The 27,947-nt window shown below is 41.1% G+C and overlaps 2 protein-coding genes across 14 annotated transcripts in view; one reads left to right on the top strand and one right to left on the bottom strand.

Annotated features, from left to right (window-relative positions):
- The first annotated feature begins 53 nt into the window (after window positions 1-53).
- On the top strand, window positions 54-11,184 carry kop (askopos). 9 transcript variants are annotated; one of them, XR_013653342.1, is made up of 9 exons: window positions 54-186; window positions 258-431; window positions 3,679-3,735; window positions 5,220-6,112; window positions 6,202-6,284; window positions 6,556-6,656; window positions 7,061-7,202; window positions 10,756-10,849; window positions 10,924-11,063. XR_013653342.1 is itself a non-coding variant. In XM_023951765.2 (8 exons), exons 4-8 carry the CDS (start codon window positions 5,222-5,224, stop codon window positions 11,054-11,056), a joined length of 1,302 nt encoding a protein of 433 aa, XP_023807533.1. In that variant the 5' UTR covers window positions 54-186; window positions 258-431; window positions 3,679-3,735; window positions 5,220-5,221; the 3' UTR covers window positions 11,057-11,184. The 9 variants fall into 9 exon arrangements, 8 of the variants coding, with proteins under 8 accessions (XP_023807533.1, XP_023807531.1, XP_078797515.1 ...); XM_023951765.2 differs by lacking the exon at window positions 7,061-7,202 and having other exon boundaries at window positions 10,924-11,184; XM_023951763.2 differs by lacking the exon at window positions 7,061-7,202 and having other exon boundaries at window positions 10,753-10,849; window positions 10,924-11,184.
- Window positions 11,185-11,646: 462 nt separating this feature from the next.
- fndc5a (fibronectin type III domain containing 5a) overlaps window positions 11,647-27,947 on the bottom strand; it is a 39,226-nt gene continuing 22,925 nt past the window's right edge. The window contains exons 3-6 of one of the 5 annotated variants that reach the window (XM_023951769.2): window positions 26,408-26,606; window positions 15,201-15,290; window positions 14,980-15,113; window positions 11,647-14,632 (exon numbers count right to left, since the gene is read on the bottom strand). In XM_023951769.2, the coding sequence (XP_023807537.1) occupies window positions 14,573-14,632; window positions 14,980-15,113; window positions 15,201-15,290; window positions 26,408-26,606 (483 nt within the window). In that variant the 3' untranslated portion in view covers window positions 11,647-14,572. Of the gene's footprint in view, window positions 14,636-14,925; window positions 15,114-15,200; window positions 15,291-26,407; window positions 26,607-27,947 lie in introns of all 5 variants that reach the window. The other 4 variants (XM_020713847.3, XM_023951768.2, XM_078941393.1 and 1 more) reach the window with 4 other exon arrangements.

Genomic DNA, 27,947 nt, shown 5'->3' with positions numbered 1-27,947 from the left:
AGATTTTACCAAAATGACTTATCTTAAAGGAAAATAAATCAGTTAACGGAACGAAAGCTTTTATTTTGACATACGCAGACCGCTAGTATTTGCTCTTAGTATGAACTCCAAAGAACACTTATTTTGAAAGAACACTCCAGAGAAACACTTTTGTAAAATGCCGACCAATTAAATGGAAGCCCGCTGGTAAACAAATATTAGAATTAAAAATAATAATTTAATCGATTTTTAAAGTTCATATGGCTTTTTTCTTTTAGCATATTTTACTGTCCAGCCACACGCATAAACTTCGCGGACCACGAAGGGGCCAGTTTTCCATCCCGTCGCGCCTTTTTGACGGCAGGCCTGCGGCCGCAGAGCAGATCTTCTGACGTCTGTGCCTGTGTCTGCCTGGGTTCAGTCTTCTTCACCAAAGCGCAGCTTGTTTGCCGGTAAGTAGGTGTTCACTTTAGCTGTATTTCATTCGTCAGTGTGCGGCATGAGAGCAGAAGGATAACCCCACTGGGTTTATAGCCATCCCGTTTCAATATAAACAATAGACAGGGTTAGCTAGCTAGCTTCTTCTCCTCTGCAATGTTTTCATTTGGCCGAAAACTAGTTTAAGTGCAACCTTGGGGAAAAAAAAACATTTACAAGGCTACATTAACATATTGTGTTATATAAATGCATTACGTGCACTGCAACGTATTTAGGCGGATCTTATTTGCTAACTTTTTCAGTCCGGTTTAACAGCTAGCGGTGTGTCGACCCGCCGCCATCTTCTTCTTGATTCGGCCCCCATAAATTTGACGGATTTTGCTTCTGTTTGTTTCTTTTTTCAATATAACTGGTTGGCATCCACGAAGAAAAGAAGGAATGCGCAACAGACACTTTAATGTGATCCAGGGTGCCTCTAATGGGGACATCCGATTTTTCAGCACTGGACGTGTTGAAGAATTAAGTTTAAACTTGAATGGCGCGCTCCTTCCTTGGGTGTGCTCGTGCATGTGCTATAGACCAGTCCTAAATTCCGCCAAACTTAGATTAGAACCTCTTAAAAAAATCTTCAATCAAGGTGAGTAGTTTTTGGACCTAAAATTTGGTTTTCAGCATTTTTCACATTTAACATGTATTTAGTAGTTTCTCCTTAAAATGTTGAATCCAGGCTAAAGCTACAGCAACTGTTAGCATGAAGATGGACGCAAAAAAGTTTAACTTGGAGCCAAGAGCCTAAAATATGCTATATTTGTATTTTTCTAAGTATTACATTAAAAATGCATTGTATGCAGACTATCCATCACCAAAAATACGAGATATTATCTTAAGGTAACATTTCATTATTTTGGGTTATAAAATACGAAACAAACAACAACAATGAAATAAACTTGGCGTTTACATTTGAAGGTAAGTAAAAACAATATTATCTGTTGCTTTTTTTTCTTGTTCTTTTAATGTTAAATTTAATAGCCGTCTTAAGATCCTAATATTGTTTGATGGTTTTGAACATAAACAAACCTTGCATGCTGTGAGAATTGAGATCTCAATAAAAGAGAATTTCTTAAAAAAGAAAGAAAATAGGAAGTGACTATTGGCACGTCATTTTCTAAATGCTTGCTGCCAGTGCTGAACAGTTTTCTTGGCCACATCCGAAGGAAAGGTTTATGTTAGAGTTACGGCTACAGTTAGGGTTAATGCACCAAATGGTTCCTGAGTGCGGCTGTCTTTTTCTCAAATCCGGAGAACATATTTCCCACTCCTAGGTGCGTGAAAGCGAACAGAACTTTAACTTTAAGTTTAACTTCAAATACGTGCGGCCAAAAACAACATTTGGCCTTCGACGCACCTAAAATATGTGCGGACAATGCAGCAATGTCCATCTTGGCTGCACGAGTTACGTGAGTTTTTGTGCTGGTCACATGAAAACGTGCAAATAATGTCAGCTAAAAAAACAACAACAAACACAATGGGACTAATGATAGTCCCATTTTTTAATAATTAGCTAGATTTAATGACCCCCTACGATGAAAATCCTGTTTTTGACATGTACTTGTGGCATTTTTCTTATGAAAGAGAACAAATGTAATAAAAACATCATTTAATTTTTTCCTTTCTAAGTATTTCTTTTTTCAATTCGCTGTCAATCAAACTGTCACAAAGACGCTCTGTTTGAATTCATGAGGGGTTGTGATGTCATAATGGCCTCTCTGATCTGCCCCGGCCAGCGTGGACACGCCTAGGTGCAGCAGAAGAGAGGGTGGCACATTGCTGGGTTGCCTGCACATATTGTTAAGTGCGTCCATGGCTGGATTTTTTTGTTGGGCGCACATATATTTAGACTTAAAAGTTAAAGTCCCATTAGCTATCACGCTCCTAGGTGTGTGAAATGTGTTCTCCACGTTCGTGTTCCCTCTCTAACTGAATTTGAAAGCTTGCTGTCCCGCTTAAAAAGAAAAACAAGAATAAAATCAGGGGATCTTTTTCATTATTGCCTCGATTAAAAAATAAGAAAACCATCATAAAGTTCTGGAGGCCCGAGCCGGCTGGCTCCCCATCCCGCAGTGGGTCTCTGTCGGGCTGCCAGCTCGCCTCCCGGGAGCCATCATAGTGATCATGATCGCTCCAGGTCCATGAGCCCTGTGACAGACTCCAAGGTGTACCCGCCTTTGCCTAACAGTAGCTGCGCTGCTCAAATGTTGCTGCCAGACGGACACGCAGGACCTCACATCACGTTTGTACTGACTTAACATTGAAACTGGCCGACCTTGCTGCGCAAATCGCGTTCGGTGTGAACGCAGCTTAACCATAACCAGTAATCCTGAATTAAGCCTGCCTTTGGGTACTTGCAGCCAAGAAAAAAAGTTCAGCGCTGGCCTCACATATTTGGAATGATGTGTGAATAGTCACCTTCTTTTTGGCATTTCATTTTATTTGCTGTGCAAGTGAATTCAACAATCTGCATGTTATAGCATCACATCAGTTTTTAGCCACAGCCAGTGCTGCTTGTTGGTGCAATGTAGCCTAAATTATAATGTCATTCAAATCATTTTACATGGCCTTATCAAAATTCTTTCTGGTGTGTAATTTTACTAAACACACATTCGTTTTGTCATTCCACACATTGTTCAAAAAGACGTCACTTCTCACCGCTTCTTTATGAATAAAAATAAACTTTTTTTTATAAGAAGAATTGTCATAGGCGGACTTTAAGCCCACTGCAGCTTTTTCACCATTTAGTCGTTTTTGTGTTTGCTTATGTTTGTTTGTTGGGCCTTTTCTGACTCTCTCTTACCGTTTTTTTCCTCTGCTGTCAGTTTTTTTTGTTGTAGTTGAACATCTAATCAAAAATCAAACAGTAAACAATAAAGCAACATCCCAACAGCAAGCACTCGCCAACCCTCAAATTCTCAGTATGGACCTTCTTCAGAATTCAGTTTATATCAGGGGGGTCAAACATGTGGTCCGTGAGCCTTATCCGGCCTGCAGATGGTTTATTCTGGCCCCAGACGGGTTAAATGTGGCCCCTGAACCAAAATGAGTTTGACACCCCTGATTTCTAGCCTTATTTATGTTATTGTTTAGGGGAGTGGAGTACTGCTGTTTATCTAATGATTTTGAAAAAATACAAGGTACAACTGTCTTGTAGATGATGAATGTTTTTTTTTTAAACCCGTTCATGTTCTTTACCTTTTCGTGTTCCAGATTTCTGGATTTCAGTTTCCTGAGGAGTAATTTAACTGGTGACCCAACAATTTAGAAGTGAGTAAATATTTAAAAAAATGTTGAAAGGTGTTGATTATATTAAGGATTTCTTATTTGAATATTGATATATGAATGCTTTTATTTTAGTTTTAATTGAACGATTTAAAAAAGAAAAGAAAAAATGTATGTCAGACTATAAAGACACCATTTTTCATTATTTAAAATGAGTGTGTTATTACTGCATTTGAGGCTAGGTTCCATAGGATTGTTTGATTTTTACAGTTTGTATATTGATCCTATAGTACGCTGGGTCACCCAAGGCTTCAATAGCCAAGGCTGCAGCCGGTCCAGAATGCAGCAGCCAGATTTATTTTTTGGGTAAAGAAGTTTGACCACAAAACACCGATCTTGGTCTCTTTGAACTGGCTGCCAGTGCAATAGTTGGTTTTTATTCAAATTACTTACTTAATTACTTTGAAGTCCCTGGCAGGTACGTCACCTTCTTACCTCTCCAGTCTGCTTTTAAAATAGTCCCCCCTAAAGTCCTCACGCTCCGCCGACCAGTTTGTGTTCATGGTTCCCAGAACCAAAGGTAAGTTTCGGGGGACCGCGTTTGCTGGGCTGGCTCCTAAACTATGGAATCCGTTGCTACCAGCAATAAGAGAGAGAGGTCATGGTCTTAGAGAGTTTTTAAAAAAGGCTTTAGCATACGCCTAACCCTGTTGTTATGCTGGTTTGAATCTCTGTTTTAATTTGGTTTCATGCTTTTTATTTATATTTAAGCCTTTCTTTCTACCTTTTTTTATTTGATTAGGTTAAATGTTAAGATTTCTTTTCTTTATTTGCTTATAAACCCTTCTGATAACTTGTAATGTGACAAAAGCATCAAACACCTTCAGCTAATGTTGTGGTTTAAAATGCATCCATTGGGCAGCTGTATTCCAATATAAACAATTCTTTTAGCTTATTATTTCATATTCGCCTAACTAAAGTCTGCCACCTTTTAAAGCAGCAAATGTAAGAAAGGGAAGTCAAAAAATAGTTTTTCTATCCGATGACTTCAGTTTACTTTGGTGATCCTTGTTTCTCATCCTAAATATAAACACAACATTCTTTTGATTCAAAATGAAGGAAAAAGATCTTAACATTTAAATGTAAGAGACTGACAAGCAACTAGACACTGTTGTGAAGCAGTAAATAAGTGTTTGTTCTTCAAACTTATTCTAAAAATAAATTGCTCTGACAATAGTTAACTTATTAGCATCGGTTTGCTCACTTATCTACACTCTGAAAACGTGGTTCAAGCACACAATGGCTCTTGATTTAGTGTAATGTCAGCAGTGGTAAAGGAAAAATATAAACATAAACTCCAAAATTTAATTAGGTTAAACTACAAACCCGTTATTTTTTAGCATTTGTCTTCAAAGCCAAAGAGCCAAACTGGAGCCTCAGGCTCTGATCCAACCTCTTCAGTCTTTCTAACTTGTTCCTGAATGATGTTCTCAGTTCTTTTTCCCTTCTTCTTCTGCTTCCTCCTGCAGGCATGGAGAAATACTTGCAGTCAAACAGTCTCATTCCACCACCAGACGAGCACCTGAAACCTCTCTCAGTCTGTTCCAGAACGGTTACTTGCAATCAGAAGGGCGGCCCACTCCCACCGAAGCCCAGACAGTTTAATCATTTACAAATCAAGGTGCAGCTGGAGAACAATTTGGCAAAAAAACGCAAATTGGACGATTGCGGTGTGGACCCAGACTACAGAAGTCCCAAGATAAAGGCAATAAGTCCAAATGCATTTTCTCCAGACCTCGGTTGCTTCATGGACTACTCCAGCCCTGCAGGATGGGATTCAATGTCCACTTGTACCCCCTCCCCCCCCGAGCTGTATGAAAAAACACAGGCTCCAGTGAGAGATCTCCGAGAAGTTCTTGACTCTCCACTGCACGTGAAGCACGTGGACCTCAGGTGCACGCTGGATTCCAAATCTCTGAGTCTTGCGTCTGATTTTGACAATGATGTCGATGACATCTTCTGTCTTAATCCATTGAGCCAGGACGAGCAGAAGAAGCTTCTTCCTGTCTCATCTAATGTTGCTGATGAGGGATGTCCGGCTGAAACCGAGTCTGAGCAGCAGCTTCACCAAGAAGCCCAGCTGTGTCCGCAGCGCTTATCCTTTCTAGACGACGATTTGAGAGAAAGCCTCAGTCAGCCTTTAGCAGAGCCGGTGACTTCTACTGTTACCTGCTTGGAAGAAGCTGTTCAAGAAGGCTTGGATATCGGAGCGCCAAGATTTGAGTCATCGGTTTGTGAGGGAAGTCCTGCAGCGGAGCACAGGAACCTGGTGTCCAAAGTCCAAGAGGATTCGTTTTTTGTTGACGATTTCAGCGCCACAGGTGACTCCCTCTGGGAGACAACGCTGCCCCTGCAGGTCCAGGTAAGTTCAGCAGGTACTTTTTCTTTTGGTTGTAAATTGATTTTATTTAAAAATGGTGAGAATCCTTGCCGTTCTTGTTTTTCTCTTAGGTGAAGTCCAAAGTGGTGGTGCCAAACAAGCTGACATCTCAACCCAGCAGTACTTTAAAGGACTCCTATGGACGACTAAACAGGTTCAGAACTGTCCGTCCTCAAGGGTTGGACTGAAAAGTGGTGTCATTCCAGCTCATGCCTCTAGGGGGAGCTTCATGACCATGTCAAACATTACTTATGGAACACAAGTATCTTTATTTTTCTATAGTCTTGCTTCTCTGTCTTCTGTAGATGTTTTTCTTTTTTTTTTTTGAATAAACTGATATTGAATCAACCGTTAAATACTGTATGAAGCCCGCCATGTTCAGGTAGAGATGGCTTTCATGGTTTTTGTTTTCTATGCATTCATAGGCCAAAAGTCTACAGCAGAAAGTCGGAGTGGGAGCATCAGAGTCGACAGTATGTCTACTCTGTGACCAGTCACATGATGGAGAATCAAGGAACAACTCGAGGTAAGAAACCCGTGGGTCAAAGGTCAAAGCCTGCCAACAATATTCACCACTTTTCCATATTTTGATCTTTGTCCTGTCAGCAGCTCATAATGATAAAATATGACATGTTTGTTATAATTATGGGATGTCATTCAATGCTGTGCTAAATAGATGTTTCGTGATAACAGTTAGTTTTACTGATCATTGATCATGACGGGGGGGGGGGGGGGGGGGGTTCACGGGGTGCCGTGAGAGATGGTCAGGTGACTAATTTTCCCAAATCTATAAACATTTATGAGCATCAGAATATCCGCTCCATGTTCATTAAATAAGGCTCAGGTTTCACACTGAGTAGTTTGCTGACGCCTTTAGCTGTTCAAAGTAAATACACAGGATTTCTCAACATCTTTTGTGTCTTTCATAAGGAGGGCTAGGAAAACACGTCTGTGCAGAACCGGGTCTAATGATCCGTGATCCGTACGGATCATCCGCTCACCCCAAGTAGCTTCCTGTGGGATCCGGTGTCAGACCGTGTAAAAAGTGACTAAAATAATGAAGCTCAGAGACGTGAGTCTGTCCAGCATCAGCACCACTGCTATTTACTACATCTCCCACAATGCATTGGGTTAATGTGTCAGCGTCTCTTACAGCGCAGCTGTTGGCGGTCATGAACCACAACAAACACAAACATCTGTTCTAACGGTTTGCAAACATTCTTGATGAAAACAGTTTATTTCTCCTTCAAGGTTTTTGTTGGAGAACAAAGGAGTTTAAGTCAGAGATTCCAGTGTTTGGTCCAAATCATCTTCATACAAGAAAGAAAGACCTGCTTTTTTATAATGTCTGATTGAAAGACACATTCAGCTTCAGACTTCAAGCTCTTTTGAAAATGTTTAAGTTGTGTTTAATAAAAGAAACAGCATTAAAGTGAAGTGTCCAACAGAAACATTTAACGAAACTGAAACGATTTAATCACCAAATATAAATAAAACATTTTTGTTAAAGTTACATTTTTTAATCCATCAAAAGCAAAACTAACAAAACTTCAGCGTGTTGACTTGAACTTGTAAACATGAATACAATGTTGGTCTTTTTTGCATAAACTTCATCAAGCATGCTGTGATCATGCATTTGTTCAAAAATTGCTCTTGCACAAAAAAAAAAAAACCATTTTGGTTTTTGGGAGGTTACATGAAATTGCATTTTGATAAACTGGAGGGAAAACAACAACCTGGCAGAATTTTCAACAAATTTAGTTTAAATTACTGTAGAAAACTATCACAACTTTTTGGAAAAACAGCTGCAACTTCAAATGTTTTCTGCCTCAATTATTACAAAAAAAGAGTGTGAGATCGTGGAGAGACTGTACATCCATTCAGACCGTAGAGTTTCTCTATTTTCTTCATTTTTGGTTGCTGGTGTGCCTCGTGATTTATGTCAAGGAAAAAGTGCTTCGCTCAAAAAAGGTAATAAAAAAAACACTGTTTCAAAGGACAAATCGTTTAAACACAATGCATTGTGGTCTATATCCGCCAATGTAGGGGGCATTGATGCATATTGGTTTTTTGCAGAGACTTGTGCGAAGTGTCCTGGGCACTGGATTTTGGAATTGTAGATCTGGACATCATGATTAATGGCGAATGGCCAATAGTAGGGCTGGATATCACCAAGAATTTCCAGAATTGATTCGATTCACCTATTCGATTCAACTATTGAAATTGCATGGTTTACATATTTAGAAAATAATCTATATGGTTTGAAGGTATTCATCGGATACAGTAGTTCACATACTGTGAAATTGTAAAAAGGAGACGCTCCAGCAAAAATGTGCAGATCCTTATGTTCTGCCTCTCCTGGAGGCCGTTTCAGTTTGGCCACTAGGTGGAGCTCACGCTACAGCTTTACACCACAAACCAGAAGATTTAAGCAAAAAACTGCATTTTAGACCATAAATGGTTTCTATAAAAAAAGGTTTTCTTAAGAGTTTGGAAAATTCCTGCCTGTGAGTATATAAAGATGTTCATTCAGTCAGCGATGTATGTTTAGGTCAAACAAGCGTTAGCATCCTATAGGAAATTCCATTATACATTAGCATCAAGCTAGCAGACTATGGCTTTACTGCTGTTTTACGTTAGATCATTGGAAAACGAAAGGCATGAAAAATCGAGCTCTGCTGTTATGGATTAATTATTGATTTATTAAGCTTTAATCGATTCAGATCGATTAATCTATTTTATTATTCCAGCTCCACCATATAGTACACTAACCAGAGAGTTGTGAGGGAATTTGGACACAATCTTGAATTAATTTTGATTTTTTTTTTTAACTACTGTTGTCCGCTTCACTCCAACTTCAATTGTAGTTTTGCAAATTTCTCTAAGCAACAGCATAGAAATGTATGTTTTTAGCCACATTTCAGTAAAAAAGACTTTCTTCTTTAAATGCTTTGTGAACTTCATTTTTGTTTGTTTTAGACACCAGATTGTTGTTTAATGATAATTTTATAAGATCAAAGCAGGTCCAGGTGCTTTAGTAATTTTTGGGAGCATTCTTTATCTTGTTGTGTCCCGATGAGTCGTGGTTTGTGTTTAATCCAAATTAGGCTCTTCTCCTTAATCTGAGTAGCTATCATAAGAGGTCCGGTCATCATAAGGTTATATGAGATTTAGGGTTGTGCCGATGGACGATATCATCGTCCATCGTGATGGGTGACTGACATCCCGATGGAGAGACCACCATCGTGATGCCACGCCCCCGCCACGTTGCGAGTCGACACCATAAGCCGCGGTTACATGTACAAAATATCTTGATGGGATCAATGATCGGATTAGAATCCAACCGTGTACATGGGCCCAGAAAAATGTTCTCAGAATATAAAAACGTTCACTAAGGTCACACTTTCCGTCGGAATAAATCATTCGCACATGCGCAGTAGGGTTTGAAAACCGGAAGGATATAAATTCCGCCGAGCGGCTTTTTTTTCAAACTTTATTGAATGTAACAATTCAATACAAAACAATGTTAAACAGCGCCGAGCGGCTATATACATTGACATGTCAGCTCGGTAATATACGAGACGATCTTCTAAACCTGCTTTTAATAATGTTACGGTTATTATGAAACACCTGTTCGCTCATCATTTGAATTTTAATCCGTGTGGTCAGTGCTTTTTCTGAACGAAGCCAGGATTAGCAGTATGCTAACACGGGCTAACAACATTAGCTTTGGGTGGTGCTGCTTGCTGGCTGCACGTAAACATGTAAGAATAACATCAGCCTTTATTTAGTCGGGACACGACTGGAAACACAAATCCACGTCATTGTTTGAATGTTTTCTAAGGACTGAGCGACATTTCTGCTTTGAAGCTCAAACCGCTGTGTGTGCTGACGATCCGAGCTGTGCTCAGACACACACTTTTAGACCCGGTTCTGAGTTCGGTTGCTTGTACCCCTAGAGCTGTGGGACGGATCGCAGTCTTAAATCTCCCACACATAGCGCTCATGTAACAAAGCACCCCCCCCTTCCCCTCAAACACAAAGCTGGAAGTCCGCGCTCCGCCGGTCCACTTTACTAGTGAAGTGCGGGAGTGGACCATTTCTTTTCTAGTTTGTTTGTTACTTTTTTTGTTAAAGTCGCTTCCCTCAGTTTATACTGGATAATCGCGGATGAGTCATTAGTTGGGAAATAAAATGAAAAAAGCAAAAAAACGAATATGTAAAAATACCCCCCCCCCCCCCCCGACGATGTCATCGTCCATCCCGATGGTTGACAGCAAACATCGTCAACGGCCAATTTAAGGGACATCGCCCAACCCTAATGAGATTAGATTTAGGTTGGATTACAGTTTTTGCCCTAAACTGTGTCATACTGAGTTTTTGTTTTTAGTAATAAGAAGTGTGTTTCACAAGTGACAGGTGTACTTCAAGCTACCTGAAGATCAAACAAGGCCATGAAAAGCTGCAAAACAAATCCAAACTCTATACTTTAACATCCATCTTAATATTCTAGCATTATCATAACCAACATGCTCCTAAACTACAGTTTTATTTATTTTTGAATCAGACAGTCTCAAAGTAGACTTAGACGTTTGGATGTTCTTTTTGTTCTTTTATCTGAGGAGTGATGACTGAGCTTCTGGACCTGATGACCAGCGTGTCGGGACAGAGCGGCGCCCACGGCGCCCGGTGGCAGCACCCCGCAGACCTCACCTGCAGGTGTGTCATTCGTAGCTGCATTAAATGGGCTGGGTCGCTGAATTACACACCGGATGGTAAATGTGTCATTTCAGGAACTATCAACGGCGGTTTAATAAGGACACGCCCCTGATGAGCCTCTGTGACTGGCAGCGGAAGAACCAGCTCACCTACAAGCGCTTCTTCAAAATTCCCAAAATCTTTAAACGATGTTCAACGGAGCACTAAGTTTGAATTGGAGTTAGTTTTATTTGTGTGTGCATGCCTTTTAATCGGTATTGTTTCTGTTTTACATTTGCATGTTTTAGTGAGTTTTGTTGTAGGAATAAATGCCAAACTGGGCTTGTTTTAATGTTTGTGAAGTGTTGTGTTGCCTTGATTAAGGGTTGTGTTTTTCTGCTGTTTGTCGTCGTGGCTGTTCTGACCGCAGCAGGAGCGCCGCTCATGTTCGTCCTCTGCATCATGGAGTGCGGTTGTTCTCCGGGCACGGCCTGCGTTGCTCCTGTATTGATGCGAGCGGCGCGTTCGACTTTGTACGCTTCCAGTGATTTGTTGTAGCCTCATTGATTTCCAAGCCATTATAAATTCTGTTCTCACTTAAAAGTTGCTGACTGCTTTTTCCCAGAAGCCAGGCAGCTGGATGAGTTTTCCAGGACTCCTCCAGAGTGACACCCCCACGCCGTGGGGGGAGGAGTCTGACAGTTGAAGCCTGATAAAGTTTCAGCTTCAGGTTGTTTTGCTCCACCATGTTTCAGTTTTTACTGTAAAAAAAAAAAAAGCAACTTAAAAATTTCTTTCTAAAGAGTCCTCAAAGTCACTTTTGATTGGAAAATATTTGGATATATTTTATTTCATTGAAGCATACACAAGTAAGCATACACTGTGGTCTTCATGACTCAAGTTGTGATCTTGTGCATAATATTTAAACCATGCTAGCCCTCATTAAGCAGTGACTGTTGAACACTTCACACGAGGAGTATAAACTTGTTGACATGAATAAAGCAGTTTTTCTTCTAAACCATGCTCTTTGAGAAGCTTATACTGGTTTTTCCCACATCAGAACCTCATGTGTTTGATCACAATGCTTGGTTTCAGATAATCAGACTAATACAAAATACACACAGAAGGATTAAAAAATAAACATCCTCATGACGAAAGAGTCCGAGAGGGATTCCTGACCTGCTGGAATGTGGCCTTCTGAAGCTACAGTGGTTGACAACGCGTGTTCACAGCCATTATCAATGAAAAGTCTATGTAAACGCACAAAAACACAAAAAAGGACCGGAGCCAGATTTCCACTACTTTGACATCTTGCACCAAGCCTCTTCTAACTGTAGGTGGTGGACATGAGCTCGTAAACGGATGAAAAAGCAGAAGAAGCCCCTCCCTGCTTGTCCAGCGTGAACACCATGGGGTAAACGCTGAACGTGCGTCACATGCTCGGTGTCTTAGCTTGACGGTTCTAGTGGAAAATAGAAAAAATACCCCATCGACCTCTCCAATCATCTTTTGATCTGTTTCAGGAGTGCTTCCAGTCGTCTTAACTATGTTTATGCCATTTTTAGACAAAAGTTTTTAAAAAACTGGTTTTCTAGAACATAGTTTCTGCAGAGCGGCGGGACATTAGGTGTGGAGCGGCCCCGCCCCCTTTCCCTTCCCTGTTGGTAAGAGCTCAGAGCAGGGAGCTCATGGCCCACTCAGCGTATTTTCTACAACACAAATACAATCTTTTTTTAGTCACAATCATTTGTTGATGTTGAGCTTCACTTTCTTCACATATGTCCTCCATCACAAGAACATGTTAAAACCACCGTTGATCGGAGCAGGTCTTCAAATACAACTAGCTCCCTACGGCTCATGTTATAAACATTTAGAATCTCAAGAGGAGCAAAACAAAAATCCTAGCTAAAGTCGCAGAAGCTTGAAGTTCCCTCAGCTCTCTGCTCACACGCCTTTGTTGATCTTCTGCCCAAAAAAGAAGTAAACATGCAGATTTCTCAAATGTCAAACTTTGTTATTCGCCTTGTGAGTTTGAGAATCTGCCACAAAATCGAACCCCCATTCAAAGAAGTACAGTATTTATGGGGGGGGGGGGGGGGGTAAACAAAATGAGGTGCTGAAGAGAAGAACAATAAATACCAGCTGATCTGAGTGAATGTGACTCAAGAAACTACCGTTTATTGAGCTGCTGTCAAATTCAGGTTTTATTTTTGGGAAGAGCAGAGTGCTCAGAAGACGGATGGTCTCAGTAAAGCCCCGCTCTGCTGGTGGAGCACATTTCCTTTTTGAGGGCGGAGTGACAGTGTGCTGCGTCCGTTAGCTCTCAGGCACATCCTGCATCTGTTCCTCTGTCACTGCATCTCAGTTCTAACCCCGGACCATCCATGCTGAAAGGTCCCTCTCACTCTCAACTCCTTCGGTCCATAAGTCATTATATATTAGAAATGCAAAACCAGAATACTGTAGTCGTATAACGTATTTTAGCAAAAAAATCCCTCAATCCTAAACAAGAAAAAATAGTATTTACACTCCAAATGCATCATATTTCATGGTTTTTGTTCACGTTTTCCATCAAAACGTCAGTTTTAAAGGAAATAATAGTAAATGTTGGAGATGCAGGGCCTCACATCTTATTGGAGAAAACAATTTTAAGGCAGTACTGCTGTGGATCAGCCCTCTGACATTTGTTCTGTATGTCATATGGCAACAAGTGAACCGCCTGAAGAGAGGGGAGTGTCAACTCAAATGTCAACTTTTAGTGGAAAAAGTTTTGATAGAAGCCCTTCTAGGATGTCAAAACGAAGTCGGAGGGTCGCAGGCCCATAACATTGTTTCCTCTTTTCTGTTTTTTTTTTCCCCATGCGAGCTAACGTAAAGGAGTATTAGCCAAGGTCTCATTTCAGTCATGCTAAGAGGGGTAGAGGTTCTTTTTTCTTCTTTTGTTCACAGAGTAATGGCTTCCTCTGCTTCCACGGAGGGGCCGTTATTGCTGACTTAAGGGATCTCTTTGTCTCTGCAGAGGCAGGATTCTGCTCGCGTCCTCAGAGCCCGGCTCACGTTTAGGGTTCATTAATTAGATAAATGGACTCGGTCCCAGAAGCAGCTCTCCAGAATGCAGTGAGATCCTGTGAGGAGAAAGACACCAGGAGATACTAAAGGGCTTGTTCAGTCCGTGTGAGGAATGTTTGAGGAAGTCTGTCTTAAGACGGATGAGACGGATGAACGTTAACCAGACCGATCCAGACGTGGACTCTTGAGGTTTCATTTCCTTGATGTTTGATGACTGGATGGCTTTTACCGTCGATTCCTCTGCCTTCCAGTCTTCCAGGTGGGCAGTAGAATCAAGCTTAGAACCAGCACATAAAAGTCAAACAAAAGACAGGATTGAAGGCGGTGCAACAGTTTCATCTGACGGACTGAAAGGTGAAAGAGGCAGACGAGTGAGGAGTTGGTTCGGGTCCCTGCGGTTGCTTTTATCACAGTCTCTCCTTATAGCAGGAGCACCTCCCCCAGGTTAAGTGGGAGCGTGGCCGAGCGGTCCAGCTTCTCTGCTGCCGGCGCCGGTCGACTGGACCTAGCTCGGCCCTCCAGAGTCCTGCGGGGCGCACCTCAGGAGCCGCCGGAAAGCAGGAGCGGCGTGGCTGAGAGGCTGCCCAGCCTCATCCTGACGAGCAGATGACTGAAAAGGGGGGGCTCCCTTGTCGGCGTGAGCTCCTTCAGGTAAATAGAAGACAATCCTGGTGGTCACACCTCAATGATGTTGACTGATGGCATCCTGTTGTTGTTGTTGTTGTTTTTGGGGAACTGCTGGAGGAGAGAAAAAGGCATGAAAAGACAGAACAGCAGGAAGGAACCCAAAGCTTCTTTAATGAACATGAGGATGCTGCTGATTTCTGATGCTGGCAGCCTCAAAGTGCAGGAAATGGTGCATCGGGTCTGTCTGCAGGCATGAGCATGGCATGGCGTTGGTGCGTTAGTCTGATGCCGTGGTGAAGCGGCCGGCTCTTGCAGTGGAGCTTGAAGCTGACACTGAGATGGCGCCATGATAACTGATAACGTGGAGGAAACAAAATCCAATGGTGGCCGGGCCCATTCACCTGCTGCTGAGAGAGAAGGAGGAGGAGGGGGGGGGGGGGGGGGACGGGTTATACCTTACTGCGCAACAACCCCCCCGTTGGGTGCTCAGGTGTGCTGCACTCGGACGAGTTTTTGGCTTTGTCCTTGTTGTTGTTGGGCTCGTTGTCTTTGATGATGTCATACTGGCGACAGAAGAGGGCGATCACACCTGCAGGGTGGGTTGGGACACCAGCACAGGTGGGGTCATCGAAAGCTGCAGGGGTGTGGCGGAGACATGAATGGAGGCGGTCCTCACCTGCCCACATGATGAGCACCACCACGATGATGATGAGCTCCCCCGCCCTCAGCTGGCTGCTCTGGCCCACCTCCTCCATTGTCACCTCGTCTGAGAATTCAATAAAGAAACAAAAATCACTTTAATCAGAAAACAAAGAAACCACCTTTTCACCTTATCGTGCTATTTTTTTCACATTAAATCCTGAATTTAATTTAAAAAAGCAGAATATTGACTATAATGTATTCACTATAAACAATACTGTCTGCTTTTTGTGAGAATATTAAAGTGAGAATATTTTCTTTAGTTATACATTACAGGGTTTTTTTATTCTGATTATTTTCTTTCTATTTTTAATATCTTATATATGTAAAAGAAAAGCCGTCATGTATAAAACTTTGTAAAGCCCTCTTCCACCTAACACTTTTCCTTAAAATTAAAAACAAATCTCATTTAAACGTCAATAAAAAAACTTTAAAAAAGTCTTTATCTATTGACTTACAATGATGTTATATTAAGAAAATCCAAGAATGATGCTGGTCACTGCAGTTGTTACTGTTGTAAAGGTCACAGAGGATTGACACACTCAACAAACTTCACTCCAATGAAAATAGTATTCTGGGGCCTCATTTATAAACGTTGCATACGCAGAAAAGAAGGCGTACGTCACTCTCTACGCAATAGTTGAGATTTATAAAAAGCAAACTTGACGGGAAAATGTGCGGTCCTTCACGCAAGCTCTGACCCAGGCGTACGCACAAAAACGGGTGAGGCGACACCGTCGGCAGATGGAAGAAACACGTGAAAGTGAAAATGACAACACTGCTTCTCAGAAATAACATGAAGACTTCACAAAGCAAGTCTTACAATTAACAGCCTACACGAACACCCGTTTGATCGATCAGCAGTGAAACAAACAAAAAAGATCAAACGAAAATTACAAAAGAAATTCAAATGAACACTCATTTGCAAAAAGAAAAGTGAAATATGTTCTGCAATATTGGCATGTTGTGCAATTCATCCTCATAAATAATATAGTTAACAGAACGAAATAATGTACAAAACTGATATTCCCGTCAATGTGTCCGTCTGGCGGAGCAGATAAAGGTGCAATTAGACAGACAGATGGATAGATAGATAGAGATGCATTAATTGTCCACTGGGGAAAGTTGTTTTCATAGTAAAACATTTCTTCATAAGCTACGGAATTATGGTATTCATGCATATGCCTTTAGTTTGTTTTATTTTTGATAAAACAATGTATGGCGTATATAATAATAATAATAATAATGGATTGGATTTATCTGCGCTTTTCAAGACACCCAAAGCGCTTACATTGTGTCCATTATTCATTCACTCCTCATTCATACTTGGTGACGGTAAGCTATGGTTGTAGCCACAGCTGCCCTGGGGCAGACTGACAGAGGCGTGGCTGCCATTTCGCGCCTACGGCCCCTCTGACCATCACCGGGATCATCCATACACATTCACACACCAGTGGAGCCACACTGGAGGCAAGGAGGGTGAAGTGTCTTGCCCAAGGACACAACGACATTTTGGCTGGTGGGAGCGGGGATCGAACCGCTAACCCTTCGATCATTGGACGACCCGCTCAACCACCTGAGCCACTGTCTCAACCATTCAGAAAGCAACAAGAAATTACATTTGCGCTGATCAATTTCCCATTTCCACGCCAATTATTACCGACATCTGTAGCTTGTCAGATGTAATAAATGGATGGAAATAAAATGCCCCATCACAATGTGTTATGACGCACAATGGCTGATCTTGCGCTCTTAGAAGATGTGGCAAATTGAAGAATTCGGAGTGAACGCATCTTTAGACAGCAAGAAGACTTGCTGGCAAACGAGGACGAGTGGCTTATGAGCCATTTCCGACTTCCTCGAGCCGCCCTGTTGGAGCTTTTGGGGGGGTGTCACCCGGTGCATCTGGCGCGTCGTGTCCCCCTGCGCGTCAGTCACCACTCCACTTAAAAGGGATTCCCCAATTATTGCCGCCAGTCTGTCATCAAGAGGGGTCAGCTCCACCTCGCCAACGGTAACTTCTACTTCACATTGAGTGAAGTTACGTTTTTTTTCATTTCCTCTCTGTGTTTGCCATGATTTCGCAATCAATGAATATTCATTTGTGGGCGTTTCGCGGACTATTTATGGGCAACTATGGGCGTGTCATGAAGCCGCAACAGCTGCGCTGCATTTAGAATTGGTTGGGATTTATTAAGGGAAAAATCCGTAGGATGTGCGTGCGCACGGTTTTATAAATCCGAATATTTCTGTGCGTACGCACGTCCTATGTTTTATCCGTACGCCACTTCTGACGCAAATCCTACGCAAAGTTTTATAAATGAGGCCCCTGGTGTTTTAACAAGTATTTTTCTCAGGAATAAAACAATCTAGGCTTTCATTTTTCAAACCATGGTGAATCAGGAGCAGATAAAAAACTCTCAGCTGTGATGCAGCAGCTGAAATGGGCGAGTCACCAGCTCCCTGCTCCCCTCCATTCTCATGGATCCACTTGTCGACCAACAGATCCATAAACTCCTTCGTTTTCCTAGTCTGAGTCGACATCTGGCTCAAAACTGTACGGCTGAAAAGCTCCAATATTGCTCGCCATTTTTTAGTTAGCATGGGGTTGTGATGGTTTCTGAGCTAGTGGGGGAGAGAATAAGCAAAGGTATGATGGGAAATAAGGGAAGGCTTCCTCAACAGTACCGCTCACTACTCAGAGGCGAATTTCTGATTAACTCTTGCTGCTCTGCATAAACTTTGTTCAAGAAAAGAACAAGGGTTTTTTAATTTTGGCTAAATACGGCATAATTATAATTAACAGCCCACAGTGAACACTTTTAGAACAGATCAAAATACTATCAGACTAGGACTTGAACCTTCTCTCATTTAGCAGGAATCCAAACGATGCAGCTCTGAGCTTCTTCAAACATATCCTGACGTGTCAAACTTCACGTTGCTGTCAGTCAACACGCAGCTGCTGTTAGCAAACGTTTAAACGAGTGGGTTATTTGGAGTGCAAGCCAGATTTTCATGTTTTGAAACTATGGGATGTCTAGAAAGAAGACTTATAAATAAAAAAGGTTGGTCTTCACTGCTCTTTGTGAAAACATAAGTGCTTCTGAGGAACTTTGGGAAATGAGTTTGTGATGCTAATCAAGTAAGAAAAGATCAATCCAAAGTCAGACATGATGGGACCAGAGTCCATTTCTGCACAGACAAAGGACTCCTAATGCTAATGTTCCAGAATGTAAGAATGAACGTGCTGCAATCATTGAAGGGACTGAGAACCCTGCCAAAGAAAAAGCCCTTCACTTCAATCTGAAGTTTGTTAATGATCCACTATAGAATAGCCAAAAGAAAGACGTTTTTAAGACACATCATTAATAGAGAATGATTGTTTTAGACAGAAAAAGTGACTCTGTTGCCACTATATCTGTATTTTTGCCCTTGACAGGAGGAAGCAGTATCATAATTTGAGAACTATTGCTCTGTGGAACTAAAAGTAAAAAAGTTTTCTATTTACTGAATATGACAGATGCAATGAAAATACAGTAACTACACAGATGCTTTGCTAGAAAAACAATAATAAAAAACCCACAAAGTTTTGGTTTGTAGCGGCCAAAACTTGTTGTTACATCTGAACCTGAAAAGGAACTTTAAGTAGGCTTTGCTCAGGGTTCTGCTCTGGAGCCTCTGGAGTTCAAAGGCGGAGGGTTTAGCGAGACAAAACGTGTTATGGAAAACCTGGAGCATCATTTTTATGGCTCAGTAATGAAACAGCAGAGTGTCATCAGTCAGAGGCCTCTGCAGATCAGCTGTAACACTGACGGCTGCAGGACATCCTTCCTGCCAACAGCTACAACCACATACAATCACTTTATTCCCAAAGTTCCTCAGGGAATAAAAAAAACATTTTCAAGCTGAAAGACCCAGATGAATCATAGAAAACATGTTTTTTATTCAGAAAACAGACACTGGGTCCTGTTATTTTGAAAATACAAAAAAGTACCCTCCAAAGCGTTTGAGCTTTCAATGACTTCAAGTTCTTTGATGTTGAGGCGTCTTGCCATCACATTTTTCCAAGTTTCATCCTCTCCTAAATTCTTTTGGGATGTTGACTCAGAATTAACCAGAAAGAAGGAAGAGTGGAACAGTCAGACAGATTTTTGCTGAACTAAATGTTTTTCCCGCTCACTGGATGTGGCACACGTGACCTGCAGTTTACTGCAGCACCGAGCGCTCCATCTCTTTACGAGAGCGGGTGACATTTGGAGGGCCCGTTGTGCAGGAACCCCGCGCTCCACTGGCTTTTAGCATCAAGCCGTTCTGCTGATCGATTGGCCTCTGTTGCTTTGTATTAAATGATCAAAGCACAACAGCCCGCGGCGCCCGATGCCGCTGAAATCTGGGCTCACTGGGGCTAAATGGTGAGCAGCAACATCCCAGATGCTCACTGACCCAGCTCCAGAGAAGGCTGCTGTTTCTTCACTTCATGGAAAGCTTTCACTTATTGGAAAACATCAAATTCCCAGAAATCATAAGAAAATATTTGTATTTCTACTTGTATTTTTTTGTACATGTTTCTATTCTATATTCCAATGGATTTCAATGTAAACAGTCCAGCGCATGTGTTAATTAAGGAAAAATGATTTAAACTTTTTATTTAATGGACAACAGTTTTGTGTTTAAAGTCCCACTCTGATCATATTTTAGTCTTTTAATTATGATTATCTAGCTTTTGGGTAAAATCCTAAACCTATGTCATTTCTGCAGAGTATTCACCTCTGATTTTTGGGGGGGGGGGGGGGGGGGGGCATTTGACATGCAGTAACCCCGCCCCCCTTTTCCTTCACTGCTGCAGAGCAGAGGATGGAGCTTGACGCCCGTCCAGCAAATTTAACCTCTTTTTCAAACTGCTCAAATACTCAAAATGAAATTTAAGTTTAATTTTTTTTATCATCATCATCAGAAAAATGAAACAAGAACATATCAAAAACACCAAAAACAAGTATTTCATTGGAATGGGTTTTTAAGTTGAACAGATTTGTGTGTTTTATATCTTGAAGGTTCCCAGGGGTGAGGTAAAACACCAATTCTCTTTATGCTTCAAATCCTCAGAAACGCCAGGTTAAAGGACCATTTTTATCCGGAAATGTTTTACTTTTTTATTTGGTCAAATCAAGAACAAAATTTTGGACACATTTTGACCTAAAATTAATTACAATTTTCACTCAATTCACCATCTGATGTCACCGCTGGCGTTTGCAACATTTGGGCCACTAAAGATGTCAAACTCACAGCACACATTTCTTACATGAATTCATGACAAAATATGGGACACTCACTCTCATCAGCCCCTTATCTGTTTTATTTATTTGTGCATGACTTAGAGTTTCTAAAAACTCAAACATGTTGGCTTTCTAAGGGTTGAATGAAAAACATTAATAAGTACTTTAATCCAACAATACAGATAATGCTTTGATGTGATTGCGTTGCTATGGAAATGTACAAATTAGTTTAAAGAAAGGATGTAAAACTCAACATACTGTACATATACATTAGCCCCAGACAAGCCAAACAAATATTATTGCTATGGAGTCTCATCTAAACTGAGACAGCCTTTTTTATGTTATTTTCAGCACTATAAGGTACGCTTAAAAGCCTTAAAGTCCCAGTGGTCCTCTATATATGAATATGCCAATATTAGCCGAAATTTAAAACAAAACTTTTTTTTTCTAGGACATAGTTTCTGCAGAGAGGCAGTAATTCATTAGAAATGTGCCTCTAAGTTGTGTGCGGGACAGTTAGTGAAGAGTAACCCTGCTTCCACTTCCCATTATCCATCTGTTTACACTCTCTCCCGCTACCTTACAGCTCCTCACACCCCCCAACCTAACATTAATGGTGCAACAACAATGGTGAGCAATATCGGAGCTTTCCAGTCATACAGTTTAGATCCAGATTCCAGCCCGGACGAAGAAAACAAAGATGTTCATGAATCTATTTATCTGCAAGTGGATGCATCAGAGTAGTGCAGAGTAAGGAGCGTCTGAGCCACCAATTGTAGCTTCTATGCCACACCTACACGCTTTTTTCAACAACATTTTTGCATCTACTCCTGATTTACAACAATCAGGAAATATTCAAACCTGTAATTTTAAGCATAATTTTCTTTGTATATGTCCTCCATCGTGAGAAACAGGTTACAAAAGGTTAATTTTCATTGGACTTGGTCTTTAAAAAACTGGCAGGATCTGGAACATGTTTGGTAAATGTTAGAGGCAATGGAACGCTCCTTACAGTGTTTCTGTGGCAGTGGTTCTCTGCCTCTCACACGAATCTCAACATCTTATTATTTTTTTTTAACTTGTCCTGTCCAACATCTGGGCAGGCAGATGAGAATTGAGGGCCTCTTGTGTTGGACATATTTTACTTTAAGAACAGGGGTTGTTAATCTTCAGACAAACCAAAGGTATGTAGGAATCTCAACATCTTTGACCCATTTCGATGGGTAGATGGTATGCGGCCGAGCAGAGCAGCACATCCTGTCTCTCTCTGTGGTTTGCATTCTGCTGCTTTTCTGTGTGTTTTGCAACATTTTTCTGCTGCAGTAAACAAAAAAATACCCTGACTTTGCCCCCTACTTACAGATCAAGCATGACACTGGTATTGATTTTCTCATCTCATTATTGGAAGGAAAAAAAAAGAGTGTTGATGGAAGTCGAACAACACGAATGTCAGAGTGTTCCTTTATGCTGCTGCTGGTTCCTCGTTTGTCTTTCAGAGGTTTGGTTTGGGATGCTGTCAAAAGGTTTTAAAGTTTTAAAAATGTTCTGCTGCCGCTCAGGTTTACAGTCTTTTGCATCATAAGCAAATCTTGCCATGACACTAAGAAGGTGAGTTTCCACCATCATACATTTTATTGCATGTTTGTGCACCATGTCTAACAACGCACACAAATTGTGTGTTGCTGGTGGCACATTTTTAATTTCCACAGCTTGCTGTTCCCCTGTGCCGCTCTTTGACTTCTTAGTTTCTGTCAGTCACCCTCTGCTCCTTCCATCTTTGATTCATTGTCTCTTATTTCTTTTTTTTTTTTTTTTTGCTCAGGTTATGCTTTGATTTTTTTTTTTTTTCAGTCATTCCTCACACTGCCTTTGATCTCTTGCAGCTTCAACGCACCACGAAGGACTCAAATGAGAGAAAATGCAGAAAAACCCAGCATTTCAGCTCACCCTTTTAGTGTGACGTGGCAGAACTGAAGGCTGACAGACAGGCGGGTAAATTATGGCTTTTATTCTCAGGATGTGTCCTTGTCATAGCGAGACGAGCGACCAACATCCGCAAAACCAAAGAGGATTTTTTTTGTTAACCTTCTGGTACATTTTTCCCCCCCTCAGATCTTTAACCTTAACACCAATTTTACAGCTTCTTCACTTGCTTTTTTTTTTTTTTCAATTAATCCAATCTATTTATTTCCATCTTAGATTAAAAATCTGATTTTGTCTGTACAGATAAGCAGCCTGGAGATGTCTGCACCAAATGAAATAGAAACAGAAAAAACTCAAAAGTGAATTTTAAAGATGGCCTCAGATTACTTTTCAAAGCCTGTCAAGCTCTTTGATTCCTTCGGTGGGAACAACCCCACATATTTTAGGTTCAAAAAGACGACTGATGGGCTGAGTTAAAAAAAAAAAAAACTACTTTGAAATGCTCAACAAAAGCCTTTTACTGAATGTTGTCTGAAAAACACTTTCCGTCTGCATCAAAAACAGTTGAACTAATTAAACAGACGTGCTTGAGAAGGCGCAGCAGGATGTGTGGGGTTGTGCTAAACTGTGAAGATGTTCTCTCTGAAGATTTCGCTTCATGATGCCAGAAAACCTGTGAAACCGTCTTGAAATCTCTCTTGCTTTGCTGCAGACACACATGCTCACCTTGTGCATGTGTGAGGAGGACGCAGAGATTTACTTTTTTTTTTGCTTCCTTTAGCAGCTTTCCAGGTGAAACGAACAGACAAATATTGTCGGAATTCAACCCAACCACTTCATCTTAACATGTGGGCGGGACGGAGTGGCGTGGAACTTAGTTTTAATGGTGTCTCTGGCAAGCTAGCAATTCAGATGACTTTACTGTAAAAAACCTGTTTTTGCAGTTTAACGTTAACAACAATAAGCAATAGAGTACAATATACATCATGTCCAAAGTCCGGCCTGTGGTCCAAATGTGGCCTGTGTTCAGAGTTATACCGGCCTGCAGGCTTCTGTTATAAAATTAATAATATGTAGCCCCCAGGTTTCTTGATTGTGGTTGGCTAAATTCCGTTATTAACCGTTGTAAACCTGTGGCAACAACCTGTAGTACCTTCACCTCCAGAGCCTTATCAAACCATTTTTAGTGATCAAAACCACAGTGGTTTGTACTTCTCAAAAAGAAAACTATGTCATTTTCCTGTCCAAATGATTTTATGTTAAAGTTTAAAGTGAGCATTTAATCTTGAAAAAATTGTAACATTTCATGTGAACCCAGATTTAATATTGACTTGATTAAAGTTTTTTTTTCCAGACAGACTTTTTCCTTTTTTCTATTTCTGATCTTCAAATATAAAATTTGCAGCATTTCTTTAAATAAAAAATGTATTTAAATATATTTTTGGATTATGAGAAGAAAGGAAAAGTATCCTCTCGTAATAAAAATGTATTTCAATAGTTCTTCTGCATTTAGTGTTATTATTAGGGTTTAAAGATTGCAGGCTGATTGGTTGGCTGTCGCACATTTTCTCTTCTCTAAATCTGTCTTTCTTTGCTCTTGAGCTTATAGAAAGCGTGCTTGCCCTTTCACAAGCACCCTCAATGGTTGTTTGGTGAACTGACTGAAATCCATTTTTTCAAAAAGCTTCATTCCGTAAATGAATCCTACTCACTCACAACATCCACCCTTTTGTTCCACTTCATATATTCTTTAGTTTTCCTCCAGACTCTTTCCTGGTACCAACCTCAGCATCATTCTATCAACATTATCACCATTCCTCCTCTCAACCAGTCCAAACATTTATCTCCAACACCTAATGTGATCTGTTTCTTTCCATCTTCATCACTACCAAAGAGAACCTCAACATCTTCATCTCTGCTACCTCCAGCTCTGCCTCTCGTCTCTTTCTCGGTCTCTAAACCAACACCACAGCTGCTCTCACCACAGTCTTCTTTTTTTTCCCTGTCACTCTCCATAACAAGCTGAATGAAAATTAACCAGCACAGCTGCTCTGTTTTTCTTATTGTGGGATAAACATTTTGCACCACTGTTTGACCAACACTTTATCCTTTTAAAGACCGACACCTGCAGTGTTTGATTTACTGCATTTGAAAGTTAACAGATCATCTCTGTTTGTAGAAAGAACACAGAAGAATGAAAATGGTGGGATGTTGCACCTAAAGAGGAAGCCTCAGAAGCTTCTGGTGATGCAGCCATCTCATGGGGGGTGTAACATCAGATTTCTTCACATTCACCATAAACAAAATCAAAATTCTTTTAGTCAAAGCATTAAGTTATATTTACACCCGACTTGGCCGACTTCTTCCAATGAAAAGTCTACGTAAAGGCCCATGTAGATGTGCATTTCAGGCTTATGAGTTCAGATCTCTTGCGTTCACACGTCACTACCTAAGTTTCCATGACCGTTTTTGGGCTCTACGTAGGCGTGTTCAAAACCCGTGTTCACTGAATGCACTTGAACGTTAAACCAGGTCAAATTTTGACCAATCAAGGACTCGGATTTGTAGTGAAGTATGTATAATGTTGCTTTTGTTACATGAAAGTGACAGCCGTTTAAAAATTGATCGTGAAGGAAAAATAACAATTGTAGTTTGTGCACAGACAGAATCATATGTCAGAAAGTGTTTCATATTTAGGAATAAAGCTGTGAAAGAAAAAGCCTGGAGCAAGATGAAATGCAGGTGGTGGACATGTGCTTGTAAACACTTGAAAAAGCCCCTCCCTGCTGGTCCAGTGTGAACACCATTGGTCACCCACGTTTAGGGTGTTCTTGAACGCACGTCACATGCCTGGTGTGAACGTAGCTTTAGATGCAAGTGTGAGGCGTGGACACGTTTGTACTCTGGTCCATCTTTAGGCTTTAAGAAACATCATGACAGAAAAAAAAAGATTAAAACTAAAAGAACAAAGTATGTTTTCTTTTTACTTGTCCTGTCCAGCAGCTGAGCAGACAGATGAGAGCTGAAGGCCACTGTGACAGTAGGGGTTCTGAATCTTTTGACACACGAGGTGTATATTTGAATAAACCCCTTTTGTAATTTACATAAAACTTTATTTATATTAATTATATTTGTTACCGGAAAAAAAGTGAGGGTTGTTAGAGAGCCGGGGCAGAAGGGTAATTATAGAAAGAGAGGGGTAAATCATACAGCTTCATAAAGCAACAAGTTGCTGGAAGTTTATAATCATTACTGTTGGGTGTAGATGTATAACACAAATCTGACCACACACATGCCTAAATGTTACAAACATACCTAGAACAGGGTATGTTCACATGTGAACGCAGAAAAACTCAGAAACTTATCCTAATTGATTTCTTGAGTTTCCTCCTGCTGCAGAAACAACACAGACAGCACGTGATGCTAATTAGGCCTCAATGGCATTGCGAGTGTCTCTCCACTGTTCTGCAGTAATTGTTTTATGTTCTACATGTCGCCGTCGGCCCGCTCGCCGCAGCCTTTCTGTAGCCACACACCCAGCGAAGGACGGCGGCCGCAGCTGATGAGAGATGAGTTTTAATGAGAGAACAAATAGATGAAGCGGCGCCTCAGCCAAAAGCACATCGATTCTCCATCCCTCACAGCCCCGACTACATCGTCCTGTGTCTGATAAATGCCTTTTCTCGTTTTGGTTTACAGTGTGCTTGAGCGGGCCGCATGCAGAGCGAGGCTCGGAGAGGAACATCAATACACAGTGAAGCATGCGCCCCCCCGAGGAATTCAGCCTCTGAGATGTGTTCAGTAGGGAGGGGGTTCAGTAGCAGCCTGATGTGGAATTTCATTTCATGCTTAATGTTTATTGATTCAGTTTGGTTTTTAGGCAAAATCTGTGCTTATGTCGCCAAAAGTGGCCCCTCAGAAAACTGACTTTCCCTCCCACCAGATGGTGTGTTCAGCGGCAGCATGTATATTTGTGCGTCTGTTTTACCTTTACTCTTAGAGGCCTGAGTCTCGGCCTCCTTCGGGGTTCGGAAGAGTATCGGTTCGCTCAGCGGGCTTGTCCCAGACATGCTGATGAACTGGACGTGCACAATGTAGTCTGTCTCCTCCTCCAAGTCCCATAATGCACAGGAGCGGGTGGTGGTGTTGACTTCCTGGATGAATCGCAGCATGTGCACATCTTTCTTCTGTTGGAGGAGAACAGAGAGTAGATGATTAAAGCTGCCGTTTAGCAACTGTTTCTGTTTGCTTTTATCTGATGAATTCTGCTATAAATCTGCTGAATTTTATATTCTCAGGAGTTTTTACATTTAACATTTTTGAATATGCATACAGCCCATGGTGTTCACGCTGGACAAGCAGGGAGGGGCTTCTTCTTCTACTGTTTTCTAGCGCATGTCCACCACCTACAGCTGGAAGAAGCTTGGTGCGAAATGTAAAAAGCGGTACAACACAAGGACCATCCTGCAGACATCAATGTCCAGAGCCAGATGTCTATGACCGGACATAGAAGTACCTCCCTATTGCACGAAAACACTTTATTTTAACTGGTGACCCTAGCAGTTGGGAGTTTTAAGCTTTAATAAAAGTTTTTCAACAACTCTGACCGCTTTTGTTAAGGTCATTTTGGAAGCATTAAAACAATTACCATTTAAGGCTTATCTAACCCTCTAACTTTGTACTGGTGACTTTCACAGTTACCGTCTATTCACATTTGTACGTTTTAATAATAGGTGTTCCAATTCTGACAACTTTTTTAATGTAAAATTTCAAAGGGTTAATCTTGTACATTTGTTGTTTCAAGATGATAAGATTTGTAATTCATTCATTAAAAATAATTTCTCTCTGCAAAAGCAGATCTGTGTCAAAGGAGCGCAAACATGATCGACTTTTGTTTCAAACCTTCAAAAAAAACACACGGTAATTAAAAAAAAGAGACAATGTGACTTACAAAGCACACAAATCAACAAATCAAACTTAGATCTGTATAGTGTTCCCTTTATTTTATCGCAGGGGTTAATGTTCTACCAATTTTTTAAGGCTGTAAATCTTTTCCCTACACACTTAATACACTTTTCTAAGACACACATAAACATTTTCACACTTTTCTCTCTTGTTTAAACTCTTAGAGGCCAAACCGTGGACAAATAAGTATAGCCGATAATGTCAGGCGCCATCTTATTGTCTGCAGCCAGATTCCTCCCGGTTCAGGCTTTTTCTTTCACAGCTCTGTTTCCAAATGAAAGACTTGCTGTATTATTCTGGTCGGAAACAAAACGCAATTATCCGTTTTTCCTCCATGATCGATCTTCAAACCTCTGTGACTCAAAGGGGACACCATCCATACCAAATCGGAGTCCCTGATTAATCAAAGCTTGACCTGGTTTAACTTACAGCTCACGTTCAATGGCTGCACGTTTTGTACATAGAGTCCAGAAACAGTTGCAGAAACTTCGGTAGCATCGTGTGAACATGAGAGTTTTGAGCGTCGAAGCTTAAAACGCGTATTTGCATTGAGTTTTAATTGG

The sequence above is a fragment of the Oryzias latipes genome, chromosome 22, assembly GCF_053564925.1.
Source record: "Oryzias latipes strain Hd-rR chromosome 22, Olatipes_Hd-rR_3.1".
Lineage (NCBI taxonomy): Eukaryota > Metazoa > Chordata > Actinopteri > Beloniformes > Adrianichthyidae > Oryzias > Oryzias latipes.
Note: the sequence above shows the minus strand (reverse complement) of the source record. Positions and strands in the feature narration are given on the sequence as shown.

What these genes read in the sequence shown, in the direction of transcription:
- kop (XM_023951764.2), top strand. Translation starts at nt 5,222, where the DNA reads ATGGAGAAATACTTGCAGTCAAACAGTCTCATTCCACCACCAGACGAG. An exon ending in CGCTGCCCCTGCAGGTCCAG is followed by an intron (nt 6,113 to 6,201) that starts GTAAGTTCAGCA and finishes TTTTTCTCTTAG; the next exon opens with GTGAAGTCCAAAGTGGTGGT. An exon ending in GAATCAAGGAACAACTCGAG is followed by an intron (nt 6,657 to 10,752) that starts GTAAGAAACCCG and finishes CTTTTATCTGAG; the next exon opens with GAGTGATGACTGAGCTTCTG.